Raw genomic sequence first — 15,716 nt, 5'->3', positions numbered from 1 at the left:
TTCTAGTGAATTGCTGCTGCATCCTGGACTAACTAAGGCTTGTTTATGCACCTAGTTGATCAACAAGACAGTAAGCGTTACAATAGTCCAACCTAGAGGTAATAAAAGCATGAACTAGTTTTTCTGCATCCTTTAGTGTCAATATATTCCTTATCTTGTCAATATTTCTAAGGTAAAAGAATGCTAAGCTGGTAATATTTTCTACATGAAGGTTTTTCATATTATTCAAATGAAACTGGAATCTATAATCACACCAAGGTCTTCGTGTAGATATGAACATAGCTGCTGCGTTACTATAATTTCCAGAATGTTAGAGATAAAAGGGGGGTTTGATATCCGCCTGTAGTTGGACAGCTGAGTGAAGAGTTAATTATTTTCACCAGGGGTTCCGTTATTGCTGGTACTGTCTGCTTCAAAAAATGAGTCAGTATAGGATCTAATACACAGGTTGATGATTTTGCAGAAGAGATGAGTGAAATTAGCTTGTTCTCTTCAAGAGGAGTAAAGTAATCTAGGATCTGATCTGATATGGTTAGTTTATCATCTGCTTTTATTAAGTTTAATGCATTACAAACATTCTCCCACAAGTTGGTCACCTGTTAACTTGAACCTGCTTGGCTTCACGCTGCAATCCTGACTGAAAAACACATAGACGTTTTACATTGAATGAAGCATTTTCAGCATCATCACGCTGGCCCCTGTAAACCCCCACAACCCCCACTGTCTTCTCAGCCTACTGCTTTTCGCACTTCAAACCACAGATAAAATTAGATTATCATGTTTAGAGATGTGTTGCTTAAAAACGGACATTGCCTTATAAAGCTTGCCAGCAGACGAAAGCGAGGGTCTCTTAAATATTCTGGTGGATGGCTGGCTTAAATATGGACTTGATAAGACACCGTGAAACAACATCAGCAAATGATATGGCACCCCTAATCATCAGTAACTGTGGAAACTTCACACTGGAACTCAAACAACCTGGATTTTGCTCCACTCTTTCTCCAGACTATGGGACCTTAATTTACAAATGAAATGCATAATTGACTTTCATCTAAAAAAAAAGGACCAATTATTTTTCTCTTTAGGCCAGGTAAGATGTCTCTGGCTCAAACAGTACACTATTGTTTCTCAGGTGAATTCGTCAAGATGATTTAATAGCAAATGTTCTTGTTATTATGCTCGTATCTATAATTTACTCGTTACAAAAAAAAAAAAACAGGTTGTTGCTGTTTTAGTATTTGATTCATCTATTAAATTTCATTTCTGGACTGTTAATTGATTGAATGACTATCATTTCTACACAATCTATCTTTGCCATGTACATCTTTTATATCAAACCTCAGGACTTGTATATCAAAACCTCAGGACTTGTATATCAAAACCTCAGGACTTGTATATCAAACTTTCAGGAAAGGCAAAACCGTATCGTTTAAAAATCGAATTCAAATGTTTCAGATCAAACTGTCTCGTGCTTAAATAAACCAGAATCAGATTTAAGGTACCTGTGTTAATGCCTTATTCCCGAAATCTGTTCCTTTAAGGCAAGATTTGTTCTTTGGGCGGTGTAAACCCCCCTACTGTGTGGATCAACCCCCCCTTTAAAACACTGTCGAATCACAGCGAGGGAGAGAGAGAGAGAGAGAGAGGGTTCGGATGTGTGCGTGTGTATGTATGTGTTTGTGAGGCCTCCTGTATCCTGATTCTCATGCATCCCAACATAAAAATAGAAGCGATAGAGGATCCGGAGACATGAGCGCTGTTGGTTTGCGCTCAGCATCGCTGCGGTGGGTGGCGGCACTGTAACGGACACGCTCTTAGAATCTAGAAAAGGCCATTTTTTTTTTATTCATGAAAGGAAGCTCGCGGCGATAAAACGCACGCCGCCAGCGGATCTCCGATTTGAGTGTTTGTCGAACAGAGGATTCCCGAGGTTCCCCTCTCATCGCGTTTTGTGGCCTTTCGTGTTTCTGAGGGGGCGCGCGCAATGTCGGATCGCATGTTTACGTATGACGGTGAGAGGACGTGAGGCGCTCGCGAAGATGCCACGCGCTTTGCGGAGGCTCGCGCATCTCGTGCTGCTGTGCCCGGTTTCCAAGGGCCTGCAGGTAGGTTTTCTGTTTTTACATTATTGCGATTAACTCCCCTGTCCACTGCGGGCATGGTGAGGTTTATTCTCCTGCATTTGAACATGTATTCATTTTATTATAAATGATCATTTTACACGAAATAATTGTTTTATTTATGTTCTCCTGGAAAGTTAAATCGCATTTTAGGGCCGTAGTTAGCATCAGCATTAACAATAAAAACCACGGACTCCTACAACCAATAAGAATAACCAGTAATATTGGTTGTTGTTATTATAATCAACACGAACAAAGATTGCAATTGCAAAACCTCAACTGTTTAGATACTGCTGATTTTATCATTATTATTGTGATAATAATATTATTTTATCATTTATCATTATATCAACATTGTTATACCACATGTATCTCTTGCACCACTGAATCAGCTCTCACAAAATGTACTATAGTTTTGAAAAAACCCAATCAGCATTCCCCCACACCTCCAAGATCAAGGGTTTGATTCCCGCCTCTGGTCTGTGTGCGTGCATGTTCTCTCCGTGCTTGGTGGGTTTCCTCCAGACACTCCGGGTTTTCTCCCACAGTCCAAAGACATGACGATTAGGTTCATTGGCATCCCCAAATTGCTGGTGTGTGTGTGCCCCGCGATGGATCGGCATACTGTACGGGGTGTACCCTTCCTCGTGCCCCCACGACCCTGTTCACAGGATAAGCAGAATATAAATTGAATAAAATTAAACTCTATTAAACAACCCAATAGTGTTCTCCCTTTTCTTCTTATTATTATTACTAGATGTGCCTGCGACTTTATTTGCATGGAAGTTGATTGCACACTCACATGCGTTTTAAAAAATGTACTACGCTATCTGTTGAATTTTGAGATGAAGTAAAGATTTTTGATGGCAAGAAAAAACAAAGCCTATATGTTACCTCAAGCTCAACCAAATACACTTGTGAAAACCCTTTTAAAATCTATTCTTTAGTTTTTACATAAGGCGTGCATAAACAAACAGACAGACAAACAAAATCCCCAAACCATCTTGAAGTGTTCTATTACACATCTTGCAATCAAATATTTTTTTTCGCAGATATCTTCAATGTACAGACATGTACAACTTTAGAGTTTTATTATATGTATAGGAGATTACAAAACAACAAAAATGATTGGGACAAACAGAAGTGAGGATGCAAGTGTAGGTTTACCAAACTTTAATAAACTCAGCAGTCAAAACAAATACGTGAATTAAACACAGTAAACTGGTAGATGTTGGGCAATTAGCGAACAGCATGAACTTATCAAAACAGGAAACCTGACACATCAAAATTAAAACCACAAAAACAACCCAGGAAATTAAGAACTAGGTAATAAACTGGCCTAAATCACTACAGAGCATATGACCCAAAAAGTGTCTGTTTCTATAGTCCTTTTATAATGTGCTTGTGTGTGAATCCAGGTGCTAGTAATCAGGTGAGTTTGAACATATGTGCTGGGACCAGAGGCCTTGGTACCCCCTTCCCTCTGAGATGCTTCTCCTAGGAGTGCTCTTCTTGCTTGGTCCCTTCCATGCTGCGACCTTGGGCAGTTCTAGGGGCTGAAATGAAAGCAGGGTCAAGATGTTGTGTGCTAGAATCAACTGCCTTTCATCTGGTCCATGACCCTCCCAGGTGAAGGGTGAGATGAGATAATGGAGGTTGCGATCTCTGTACCATAAGTCTGAGGCAGCTTAGATAGTGTAGGTCACTCATACTGTCCTCTGAAATATCAAAGTACATATGAGTCCTGCTTTCTGGAAAGCAGTGGGTCGGCTAAGTAGTTGGAAAAGACGTATACATGCATAAGACGCATATACAGTTTAAGCAGGAAGAGATGAACTGGTTAATTTTACTGGACCATCAGCATACTGGACCATCAGTATTTCTCCAGGATAAGCTCATAGGTCATGAGAGTTGGAGAGGGTTGGTGCTGGGCAATCCATTTTTCTCCCCTGGGGGTCTGCATGGGGACATTTATCTCTGGAGTATTGGACATCATCCAGTCCAACTCCTAAGTGATTGCCTCTACAAAACATAGTTCTGGCAAGATGCATGAGGGTTCTTTTAGTGACTCTGAATATATATGAGCCTTACCATTTATTTTTTAAACCTGAGTGAAAAAAGAAGGTGAAACTGAAGGATGTGAAAAGTAAAGCCTACCAGACTAGGCAAGAGATCAATTGCTTGGCTGTTTTGATGTTCTCGAGGTTCTTGCGGCCCATGTAGATCATATAAGGATGAAGTGCCCCATCTAGCCAGTGTTACTATTTCTCCATAGCCAGTTTCACTAAGAGTAATTCTCTACTGACCACACCACAGTGCCACTCAGCTGGAGTCATTTTTCAGGAGCCCTCAACTGGATGGAGCTCGGGTTTATTTCCAAACCTTTAGGAAAGCATAGCATTTGAGGGTGTACCTGAACAGTAAAATAATTAGAGGCGTATGCGAGAAAAGGGATGAAGTAAAGATCATTTTGATTCTTACACATTCACATTTCATACAAACTTCCATAATTTTGATTGTGTAAAGCTGCTTTGCGACAATGACAATTGTTGAAAGCTCCATACAAATAAAATTGAATTGAATTTAAGGTGAAGGCTTGTTAATAATAATAATAATAATAATAATGAAAAGCATTCATAAATGCCCTGGTCGAGGCAATGTGAAACACCAAATTTGCCATTAGTGAATTTAGTTTCATGGAAAGTAAATGCATTTGCACAATCACGAGCTGAAGGGTTAGGGAGGGGTTGAACTTGAATGCGTATAAATGAGGTAAGAAATGCAAATGTCTTTCATGTTTTAGCCTCTCTAAGCATAATATATCTGCCCATACACCAGTGGCGGCTGCTAGCTTTTGAAACAGGGGAAGCTCATATTAGGTCTTCATCATAAAATTCATTATGTTCTTTCACTTTTCATGCCTTTTGTATGCCCTGTCAAAGTTACCCAGATCCCCAAAACCCACATTTGAGCAAACACATCCCATTCCCTAAGAAGGTTTTGTCAAGAGGCATGGCCAACAGTACATTTTCTTGTCACAGCACTTCCAGTCAGCCAGTTCACCTTGTCATACCAGGAGAGCTGAAAAGACCTGTTATTTTTTCCTGATTTTTGCACCAGATCAATCTAGGGCATTGGTCTGCCCTGCCATTTAAGTCTCTCCTCGTAAGGAAGACTTTTGGTTTTGCCAAAAGCAGGTCAACAATATTAGCACCGTCTGCGTCTGCCATTATGCACAGCTCGCTAGCTGACTAGTTTCCCCTTCCACGAGCTACTTTAATTATATGAACGAACTAACTTTACAATGCTGAAACAAGGAGCAATGCTGAAACAAGTCAAGAACGCTATAATATGTTTTTTTTTATTATTTAAAGAATGATTTGTACAAACAAAAATGGTTTATATCACCAGCAAACAATACAGAGTGCAGCAGTTCGTCGTACCACTTCACCTGCAAATCCCTGGAAGTGACGATTTTGGGGCATTTATTCAATTACCGTCCAGCTTTTTTACTAGTATGCATTAAAAAAAGTCTTCATTGACCTTTTTAACCCAGTGTAGTTATAGCATGCTATAAAGCTTATTTAACTTGTGTATGAAATATTGTTGCAATTCATTCACTTTGTACAGTATGTATTAATCTGTAATTAAGTGTGTGTCTTTAGTTGAGAAGAACGTTTGACACACATTTGTCATAAATGTTTCTTTGTCTACTTTTTTTAAAGAGATTTTCTTAATCTTTGTCTTACTCAGTTTCTTTCTCTCTATTTATGCGCAGTCCCGTTTGCCTGCAGTGAAGGTGAAGTACCTGATGGTGGCATGGTTGGGTGTATTGGTGGCCAGCTGGGTTGTCTACATACAGTACTCCTCCTACTCTGAGCTATGCAGGGGCCATGTCTGCACAATGCTTATCGTAAGCTATTGTACTACAGCTCCTAGAATGTAAATGATTGCTTTAAGGCTTACTGTCATATCAGAACAAACCTCTGTTTTTCTCAAAGTTCGCATTAAAGAGTTTTCTATGATCATTTATAGCAATTAGATCCAGTGCAAATAATTGGGCAAGATGAATATGAGCACACTTACAGTAATAGAAATGTAAAACAAAATCTAGTAAATTATAAAATATGCATCAAAATACAGTATCGCACTGACATATACAGTCAGGTCCATCAGTATTTGGACAGTGACACAACTTTGGATTTTTAAAATTTATTTATTTGCTTCTGTACACCAACACAATGGATTGAAATAAAGCAAACTGTATGCTTTTTAAAAGTAGACCTTCAGCTTAAATTCAGTAGGTTTAACAGGAATATTGCATTAACCATTTAGAAGTTACACACATTTATTATTATGAAATAAAATAAGCATTGTGATGTTCAACTATGGTCATTTGCTCAGTTATTTTGTAAGAAATTAAGGATTGAGTCTACTAATAAGTGTATGTATGGGTACACTAAGCTGTTTTGCAGAATGGCCTATGACTAAATGCAATGGACGGTTATCTCTACAGTAATAGATCATAAACAGTGTTTTGCAGTTTTAAGAAAAGTGAAGCAAGAAGTATCCTTAACTGATAGAAAATATTTTGTGCATGTTTTTTCTTTGGGTCATAAGGATGCTAAAATGCACAAATGGCAAAATATTATGTCAAAATTTGGGGGTTATATCAGTGTGATCAGGCTAATCGTAAACTCCCCCTGCCACAGTTTTGTCTAAATAGATAAATCAGCCCGCAGTGTGTTTGTGGCTTTAAGTCACATTTTATTTTCATTTAAATGATATGTTGGCTGAGTTTTAATAAAAAATGATGCTCTTATACTTTGTTAATGATTTTGTTTCAAACATAAAGTAATTGCAGGAAAATAAAACAAGGTAGAAAGATAATTAAAAATCCAGATCGTATTGTTATTAATATTACAAAAGGATTATTAGCTTCCTCCTTTAGTAGGTTTAGGTTCACAGAGTTACTTCAGTAGTTGATGACAGCTCCGTATCAAAGCTACAGGTATGCACTGTATAACGCCTGTTCATGCATTGTCCGACTCATGAGGTCTCATAAGGTTTTAAAATAGTTTCGCAATTCAAGTGAAAAACATGTTCGAGCAGTTCTGCTGTCTCCTTAGAATACAGAAGTCCCAGCAGAGGAAGGAAAAATATTGACAATGGTGAGAATCCAGGTGTTATCATCTAATTCAGGAAGTCAGTTGATGAAATCTAAAGCTTTCGGACCCATGGTCGATGTGGGATGGGAATGAGTCTGAGAGGTCTGGATGGGGTTTTGTTATTTGATCAGTTCCAGTTGCGAGTGTCACAAGCAGCCATGAATTCCTGGGTGTCTTCCTTTGTAGAGGATCACTCAAAGCAGAGTCGGATCAGGAAGAGGGTTCAAGCACTGACAGGCTAACTAGCACTAGTAAAGAGACAGAGAACTAAAGAGAGAAAAGAACTAAGAGGTGATTTGCAGGGAAGTGACTTGGTCCTGGTTCGTGTTCCCATTTAACCTGGGATTTCATGGATAAAAGGGCCGCTCCAAGAGAACGGAGTGTTGACCGAATGGTTTGCATGGAGGTGAGGTCTCGAACAGGTGCGCAAATGTAAGAGAGCATCTGGCTTAGTGTTTTTTAACCTGGGATGGTAAGACAGTGTGAATTTAATTCTGGAGAAATGTAGAGACTACCTGGCTTGCTGAGAGTTTATTCGTTTAACCCCTTGGGCTATTGCCTCAATTCTTTAAGTGCAAACTTAACAGCGAACAACTCCTGATTGTTCACGTCATAATTCTTTTTTGTCACAGTGAATCATAAGGAAAAGGAAGAATGATTGATCTCAGAATGGGTGACTCCCCCAGGGTTAGATGCGTCAATATACACTATGAATTGAACAGAGGGAGCAGGGATGGTGAGAACAGGAGCCATGGTGCCCACATTTGCCTTATGGGTCCAGTGAAGAATGAGATTAGTAAAGGTCAGGTCAGAAATGATATTGTTTCCTAATGAAGTTCACATTTTTCTGCTTTGACAAAACGTTTGTTATTCAGAACTCTTTTAAGAACTCACCAGATGTGGATCTTGTGCTCTTGTGCTATAAATAAACATTTATAAAATGAGAAAATTGCCCGTAGGCGAAAATATTTTTTTATTTCTTCGGTCCAAGTACTAAAGGAATGGGAGAAGTGTGCTGGATAAGAAAGGAATCATATTGTGATTACCGGAGATGTTTAAGGTAACAAGAACTGTTTGGTGGGTTATGGAATGCAATGAGAATGGTGAAGTACTGGTGAAATCAAAGGTGAAGTAGTGCTTCAGAAGAGATTTGCAGGTCAGAGGTGGTTGAAACACAGATCACATTTTGATTTGAGTCAATCAGAGCACAAGTGCTGTGGACTTGGTTTTTATGGAGAATGATCACAGGTAAAAGCCAGCGAGGATTAGCAGAGACCATAGTGGACCGGTCCTCTAGAATCCCTAGAATTACCAGAGGGTTTGATTTTAATGTGCGGTTTTGACAAAAATGTCCACTCTTCCTGCAGTAAAGGCATGCCCTAGCTATGCTACACAGAACTACATATAGCTACTCTAGCTAGCATCGAAATGTTAAGCCCTGTGCTTTAGAAACACCCCCTCATACTGTATAATTAGCTATGTGTAATTACTGTCTAATGTTTCATTTGTCTAATGCATATATTTTGTTTACTTACACGCTGCCGAGTCTAAATGGATGACATGAACATAATGCCATTATTAAGTTTCAATTACTGTACTTTTCTAAGGTTTCAATCAAAAATAAAAATCTAAGTCACATATTCAGGAAATGCTCATTTTTGCTGTGTTGCAAAAGTATCATATCAAGTCACCATTTTTGGCAACACCCAGGCTCGGTGAGGAGGATTTAGAACTGAAAATAGAGTCCTGTGTGAAACTGCAACTGCAGATGTTCACACAGATATTTTTGGTCTGTTGTCTCTAACATGTATATTGTATTCATATTGCATCAAGCTTGCCTTATAACATGAAAATGTGTGTGTGTGTGTCAGTGCGAGCACTACCAAAAGGGGATTATCTCTGGCTCTGTGTGTAAGTCTTTGTGTGAGGAGAAAACTCTAACTCTACAGCGCTGCCTCTCCACGTCACCTACACAACAGGTAAAGATAGTTACAGCCAATATCATCACCTAATAACCTAATTTCGACAAACAACCCTGAGTGTATGAGAGTTCCCTCTTTGGGATTGATTTACAATTCTTCTTTCTTTCAACTACTGTTTGGATATGGAATGCCAAGTAAAGATAGTACTAGCTCAGCTAGTATATTAATGTGGGCGATAGGTTAGTTAAGCTACATTTTTTTATTTTTTATTTTTTTTTATTTTTATAAATTTAGTCCTGTCCAATTCTTTTTTCCCCGATTTTCTCCCCAATCTAGTCGTGGCCAATTACTCCCCGTCACTAGGGGGCTCCCACACACATCGAGGCTACTACAACCACTCAGTCGGGAGGGCGAAAGCTATCCCGTGTTTCCTCCGAACCACGTGACGCGAGCCGACCGCATCTTTTCGAACTGCTCGCTCACGCACCGTTAGGGGCGGAGTAACACACTCGGAGGAAAGCGCTAGCCGCTCCCACCGTGTGCGCGAGCTCACAGACGCCCCTGATTGGCTGTAGCGCCGTGACTAATGTGGGAGCGCAAGTACCTCTCATCCCTCCCCCCTGAGAGAGCTCGGCCAATCAGCTCTCTCTGTGCCTCCGGCTGTGAGAGGAAAACAGCATCACCCGGGGTTCGAACCAGCGACCTCCGGATGATAGGGCGAGCGCTTTACCACTGCGCCACTCGGAGGCGTTAAGCTACATTTTCAGTTACTTGCAGCATTTAAAGCAATAATAGTCAATGATCAGCTGATTGGAGAAACAACCAAAAACCAAAGTCACATACTGTGCACAGTTCTATATGCAACTATGCCTGAAATATCCTAATTTAGCTTAAAAGCTCAATGAGTGGCATTATTAATTATGTCAGTTCTTTCAAGGATAGTAAGACCAATGTTTGTGGGTGTGTGTTGCAGGTATACAGTGCTGTGTGGAAGGAGAAAGCTGTGGTAGTAAAGTGTGGATTACATGACGCTCAGCGTGATGCCAGTCTGTATGATAAACCCACCCGTGGCACATCCATGGATGAATTTCGAGAGATGCTGCACTCATTTCTCAAGGTACTTCTGTCCACTTCTTTTTTTTTACTACTTAGGGCTGCCATCAACTTGTTGTGTACGTGTACTACTGTATAATATACATAGCAATGTCAGCAATATCATGTCAAACCCAAGTCATAATACAAATGTATAGATGAATTGCTTTATTCCATCCACAGATCTCAAAACCTAGGTCTCTGTTATATAGCGTTTAAATGTTTTGTATTATATAATCAATACTTTTTAAACTGCATTTAACCTATTTTAACTGAATAGACAATAAAGTCTATAGCTAAGTATAATATATCAACCACAAAGTTTATTTACTACTTTTTAATTAAAATTACAGACCCCATAGCAATACAGTGCATCTCAATTACTCCATCAACGCAGCATGGATGCGATCAGCCTGTGGCATTTCTGAGGTGCTATTGAAAGACTAGGTTGCTTTGATAGCAAGCTTCAGCTTTCTAGAATTGTTAATGATCTTCCTCTTGATAATAGCCCATATACTCTGTTTATTCTTCTGGCCAGGCGAGTTGGCTGGGCGATAAAGTCCAGTAATATCATGGTCAGCAAAACAGTTAGTGGTAGGTTTGACAATGTGGACAGGTGTTAAGCCCTGCAGAAAAAGAAAATCAGCATCTCCATAAAGCTTGTCAGATGACAGAAGCAGGAAGTGCTCTAAAAGTTCCTAGTAAATGGCTGTTTTGACTTTGACTATCAGCGGACCAACAGCAGAAGCCATGGCGCCCTATATAATCTCAGACTATTTAAAGTTCACGCTGGACTTTAATTAACTTGGATTCTATGCCTCTTAGCTCGTCCATCAGATTGCAGAATTTACTTTCATTTGAAAAAAAGACTTTTGACCACTGAGTAACGGTAATATGCCAAAGTAATATGCTTCTGATGTTGTCTCTGGTTTAGGAGTAACTTGATACTAAGAATGCAACAGTTTTAGTTTTTACTGAAGATGTCTGTTCGTGGCTCCTGATTCAAAGCCTCACTCCACTGCTTGTGAAGCTCCCCAAAGTTCTTGAATCGCATTTGCTTGGCAATCTTGTCAATCTCATCCCTGTTGCGTGTGCTACTTTTCCTTCCACGATCCACTCAACTTTCCATGGACAGGTTTCAATACAGCGACAACAGCCAGCTTTTCAGCAATGACCTTTTGTGGCTTACCCACCTTGTGGAGGGGGTCAGTGATTGTCTAGACAGCTATTAAATGAGCAGACTCCCTATGTGTCTAATAATTATTAATAAATATATAAATATTTGGGATGCACTGTATATTATGGACCCTGAGTTCTTCTTCTTATTTTTTTAATTGACATATAGAGTAAATTTCCATAAAGACACATCTAAAGAGTTACATATAAATTATTCTAGTTGTGTCCAGCTGAAAAAGAATCTTTATGTCTTTCTTTATCTTTCTGTCCTCTCTGTAGAATAGTCTGGGTGAACAGCTGTCTCTTGGCTCACTTGTCTTGCGCATTATCTCACTGGCTGATGTTAATGCTGATGGCAAAGTGTCTCTAGCTGAAGCAAAGTCAGTGTGGGCTTTGCTGCGCATTAATGAGTTTGTATTGACTCTGGTGCTCCAGGATAAAGAGCATGCACCCCGTCTTTTAGGGTTTTGTGGCCAACTTTATACCACAGAGCACGTGGCCCACAGCACCCTTTTCAGTGTAAACATACCATCCTGGCTCCATCCGTTGATGCCCAAAGCTCTAAGCAGCTCTCTAAACCACTGGCTGGCTCCAGCCTGGCCACGTCGTGCCCGCGTTGCGATTGGTCTACTAGAGATGATGGAGGAACTTTTTCATGGGGTCTATGGTACTTTCTACATGTGTGATACAACACCTCAACGAGTGGGCTACAGCACCAACTATGACTGCAAGATGCCAGACCTGGGAAGTGTGGTCCCAGAAGCAACTGTACGGGCATTCCTACGAGGACGAGCTTGCCAAATCAACACCGACTGCACATTTGGGAGTGACTGCACAGCTACTTGTGATCGTCTGGCCAAACAGTGCAACACGGAGGTAGTGCGACCAAACTTGGCCAAGGTATGTGCCCTCTTGAGGGATTTCCTGTTTTCTGGAGCACCTTCAGACTTGATGGATGACTTGGACAAGCAACTACGCACCTGCATGACACTGAGTGGCCTGGCCTCCCAAATGGAAGTGCATCACTCACTTGTGTTAAACAACCTCAAAACACTACTATGGAAGAAGATCTCGGACACCAAATACTCTTGATAAGTAAGGGGTCGATCATGAACTGGACACAAAAATGTGGAAGGAAGTCATTTGTCGGGACAAAAGAAAACTCTACACTGAGAGTACACTGACCAGCAATCCTCTCACAGAATGGGGCAAATAGTAGTGTAGATTGGACATTGATGGAGAGACATGCTTTTTTCTGGATGTACTGTATATATGAATACATGAGCCATGAGCCATACCCTTCAACAAAGAGGCTTTAGTAAAAGCTTTTTAAAAGTGTGCCTCAGGAAATCTTTTGCATTTTCCATACATACAGTATAGAAGGCAAGGTGATTTATTTTAAAACCATTTTTCAGAATTTAGCTCTGTACCCTTATAGTTAAAAGCAGAGAGAGGTGAGATTACATGTCAGCAAAGACCCTCGGACAGCCTCTTTTTTTTTTTTTTTTTTTTTTACCTTCATTTCTATACTGCTTTGTGCAAGTCTTGGCCAAATCTAAACAAATAAAATAAAAACTAAGTAAAAATGAAAGCTATCTTAATATTAAAACTGAGCTACGAATAGTGTATCTATATTTAATGACAGGCATTTGGCTTTAAATTTGGGTGAGTAAAACTCAGATTTACTGTAGTGCAGTTTTCTGGAGAAAGCTGTTTGGTTGTTTAAGCAGAATCTTCTTACCCTAAATTTTCCTGGTTCTGATTTAAAAAACAAATAGGCAAAATGAAACATAAGTAGTGTAATTAAGTATTTAAGATCAAGTTTAAGTATTCTACTTAAGTATTTAAATTTGATGGGACTTTTTACGTTAACATTTTTATTTTACTTTTACATTTCAGGGTGAAATACTTATTACTCCACTATATTATGCGATATCTGTCATTCTTACTTATAGATGGGAAAACAGAGTACAAATAAAGTTTATTTAGTTGGTTGCACCTGCAAGATGTAGCGAACACAAAAAATCTCCTGACACTCAGTCGACACTTCAACACCTACAGTATGTCCTTATTTGCCAGAATATTTTTTTCTGTAATTGTTCATTATATCTGCGCAAACATACAGATGAACTCATTTTTGTGCTTTGATTTTATTTAATTGACTACCGTTTCTGCAGAAAAGAAATATTCATCTGTGTATTGGTTCTAATTTACTCGTCATTACAGTGATAATATTGTGGCCCTTGCTAGATAGGTATTGATCATTCGTCATTCCTAAGCAGCAAAGCATTTACTACACCACGACCAAATACAGCAAGAGCAACAAGGACTGGAGTTAGTATTTAACTGAAGTTTTATCCATTTCCATTAACTGGCCAGCTGTTTCACCTTAGTTTGTAGTTTTGAAACCTTTCAGCTAAAAGGAGAAGAGCAACATGATGAATGAATAATATGATGAAGATAAGAGTCTGTCCATGTGCAATCAGTCACATCAGGCCACAAAAACTTCATCCCAGGCAGTTCATTACAGGTTCTGGTCGATATCCAATTGTATCTGAGCAATTCCAGGTGAAGGAACCTGCTCAAGGATACAACATTGGTTGCTCAGCAGCACGAACCAGTTATGTTAAGGTTAAGTTATGTTAAAACTTGGACTTGGCTAAACAAAATCGATCTGGACTAGTTTTGGATGCAGCTGATGATGCCAAAAGAGTTTGCAGGTGGAGTGAAGTTCTAGTTTAACCAGCTGAGATTACCATTTCCAAAAATTCAGCTTCCCCTGGCTTTGTTCAGAACCACTGCTAAACTATCAAAAAAAAAAAAAAAAAAAAAGATTATCTATTACATGCTAAACACAAGGGCAGAATACTGACATCTGGGATAATTACAAGGTCCTCCGTGCAAGAGATCTCTGTCTTCTTGCAGAGGCAAAATGTCAGCTCCTCTTCAAAATCCAAAGGATCCCTCAAGTATAGCATGTACAGCATTAAATGTACAGCGGTGTATAATTTATAGATTTTTTTTAAAAAGCACATGCAATTTAAACTGTAATATGTGGCTATTAGATGTTCCATTTAGTATTTAATTGTATTTATGTAGGCTGCAAATAACGGCACAAATGATAGTTAAAACCGTGTTTGCCAATATTTATTTAGCAACTTAAAAGTAAAAAAATAAATACTTAAATTATTGACGAACCTACATAAACCTATACCGCTTATATCGAAATCATCAGGTATATGACTGCCCTGTGTTTCCTCTGACTGTTGTACCTCCATCTCAGCAGGCTCAGTTTCTCCTGCTTTGTCCCCTGTGGGTTGTGGTGCAGCAACATCAGGGTCCAGCGGCACCCGCGGCTCGGCCACAGGGGGGGTTGGCCACAACACACTCAGCTGCAGGTACAGCAGGGCCATTTGTCTCAGACTTGGATGTGGCCGGAAGTGGGTATATCGGCTGTTTCACCACTTCGGTGGCAGCAGGCACTTTGTGGCCATCGCGGCTGGACTTGCTATGGGGGTACATTGGTTCCATCTATCTCTCATAGAATCATCCACAACTGGCCCAATCTGCACATCTTTCCTGTCTTGGCATCCCTTCCAGGGTTAGTTTTTTTCTGGACATGACCACAACAAAAATATTTTATTCCTATGTCTATTAGTGGCAAAAAAACAAACAAATCAAACCTGAGTCAAGCTTATCCACACCACTATTTAATACTCTATATAAACCAGTTTTTGATGTATAGGAGATGTTATACCAGTGGTGAGTTACACCCCAGCAGGAAATTCCATAATGTGTTTTCCACAATGGGAGGTCTCCTTTGCAATTGGCTTTTATAAGGGTGCAATTGTCTTTTATAAATCGTGGTATGTTGTGGTATGTGGTATGATTTTTTTTACATGGGGCACTAAAATAAACTATTCTGCTTTGTGTTGGAGTGAACATCATTTTATTTCCTGCATTTATGTCCTGCATCATGTAACTTAAAATGATGTCCTACATTTTGATTGGAAATAAATAGTTAGAACAGACTAAGGTTTCTCATGTTTCTATAATATTGTTTTTACAACTCGACATGGTTTACACAGCAGATAATGCAAGTGCAAACTATGACAAGCACAATACAAAGTCTAAAAACAGACAAGAGTTGGTTCAGGCACTGTATATTCTGCTCACCTGTGCAGAATATGCTGCAGACAGGCACTGGACTGTGTCATTTAATTCATAGTCAACAAGAT

General features: G+C 39.5%; 1 protein-coding gene across 2 annotated transcripts; it reads left to right on the top strand.

Moving 5' to 3' along the window:
• The first annotated feature begins 960 nt into the window (after nucleotides 1-960).
• On the top strand, nucleotides 961-14,900 carry dipk1b (divergent protein kinase domain 1B). 2 transcript variants are annotated; one of them, XM_053479133.1, is made up of 5 exons: nucleotides 961-1,090; nucleotides 5,899-6,033; nucleotides 9,160-9,267; nucleotides 10,184-10,327; nucleotides 11,758-14,900. In XM_053479133.1, exons 1-5 carry the CDS (start codon nucleotides 1,028-1,030, stop codon nucleotides 12,568-12,570), a joined length of 1,263 nt encoding a protein of 420 aa, XP_053335108.1. In that variant the 5' UTR covers nucleotides 961-1,027; the 3' UTR covers nucleotides 12,571-14,900. The 2 variants fall into 2 exon arrangements, with proteins under 2 accessions (XP_053335108.1, XP_053335107.1); XM_053479132.1 differs by lacking the exon at nucleotides 961-1,090 and adding an exon at nucleotides 1,652-2,105.
• Nucleotides 14,901-15,716: the final 816 nt, after the last annotated feature.

The sequence above is a fragment of the Clarias gariepinus genome, chromosome 19 (genome assembly GCF_024256425.1).
Source record: "Clarias gariepinus isolate MV-2021 ecotype Netherlands chromosome 19, CGAR_prim_01v2, whole genome shotgun sequence".
Lineage (NCBI taxonomy): Eukaryota > Metazoa > Chordata > Actinopteri > Siluriformes > Clariidae > Clarias > Clarias gariepinus.
The sequence above is the reverse complement of the archived record's forward strand: the minus strand, read 5'-3'. Positions and strand labels throughout refer to the sequence as shown.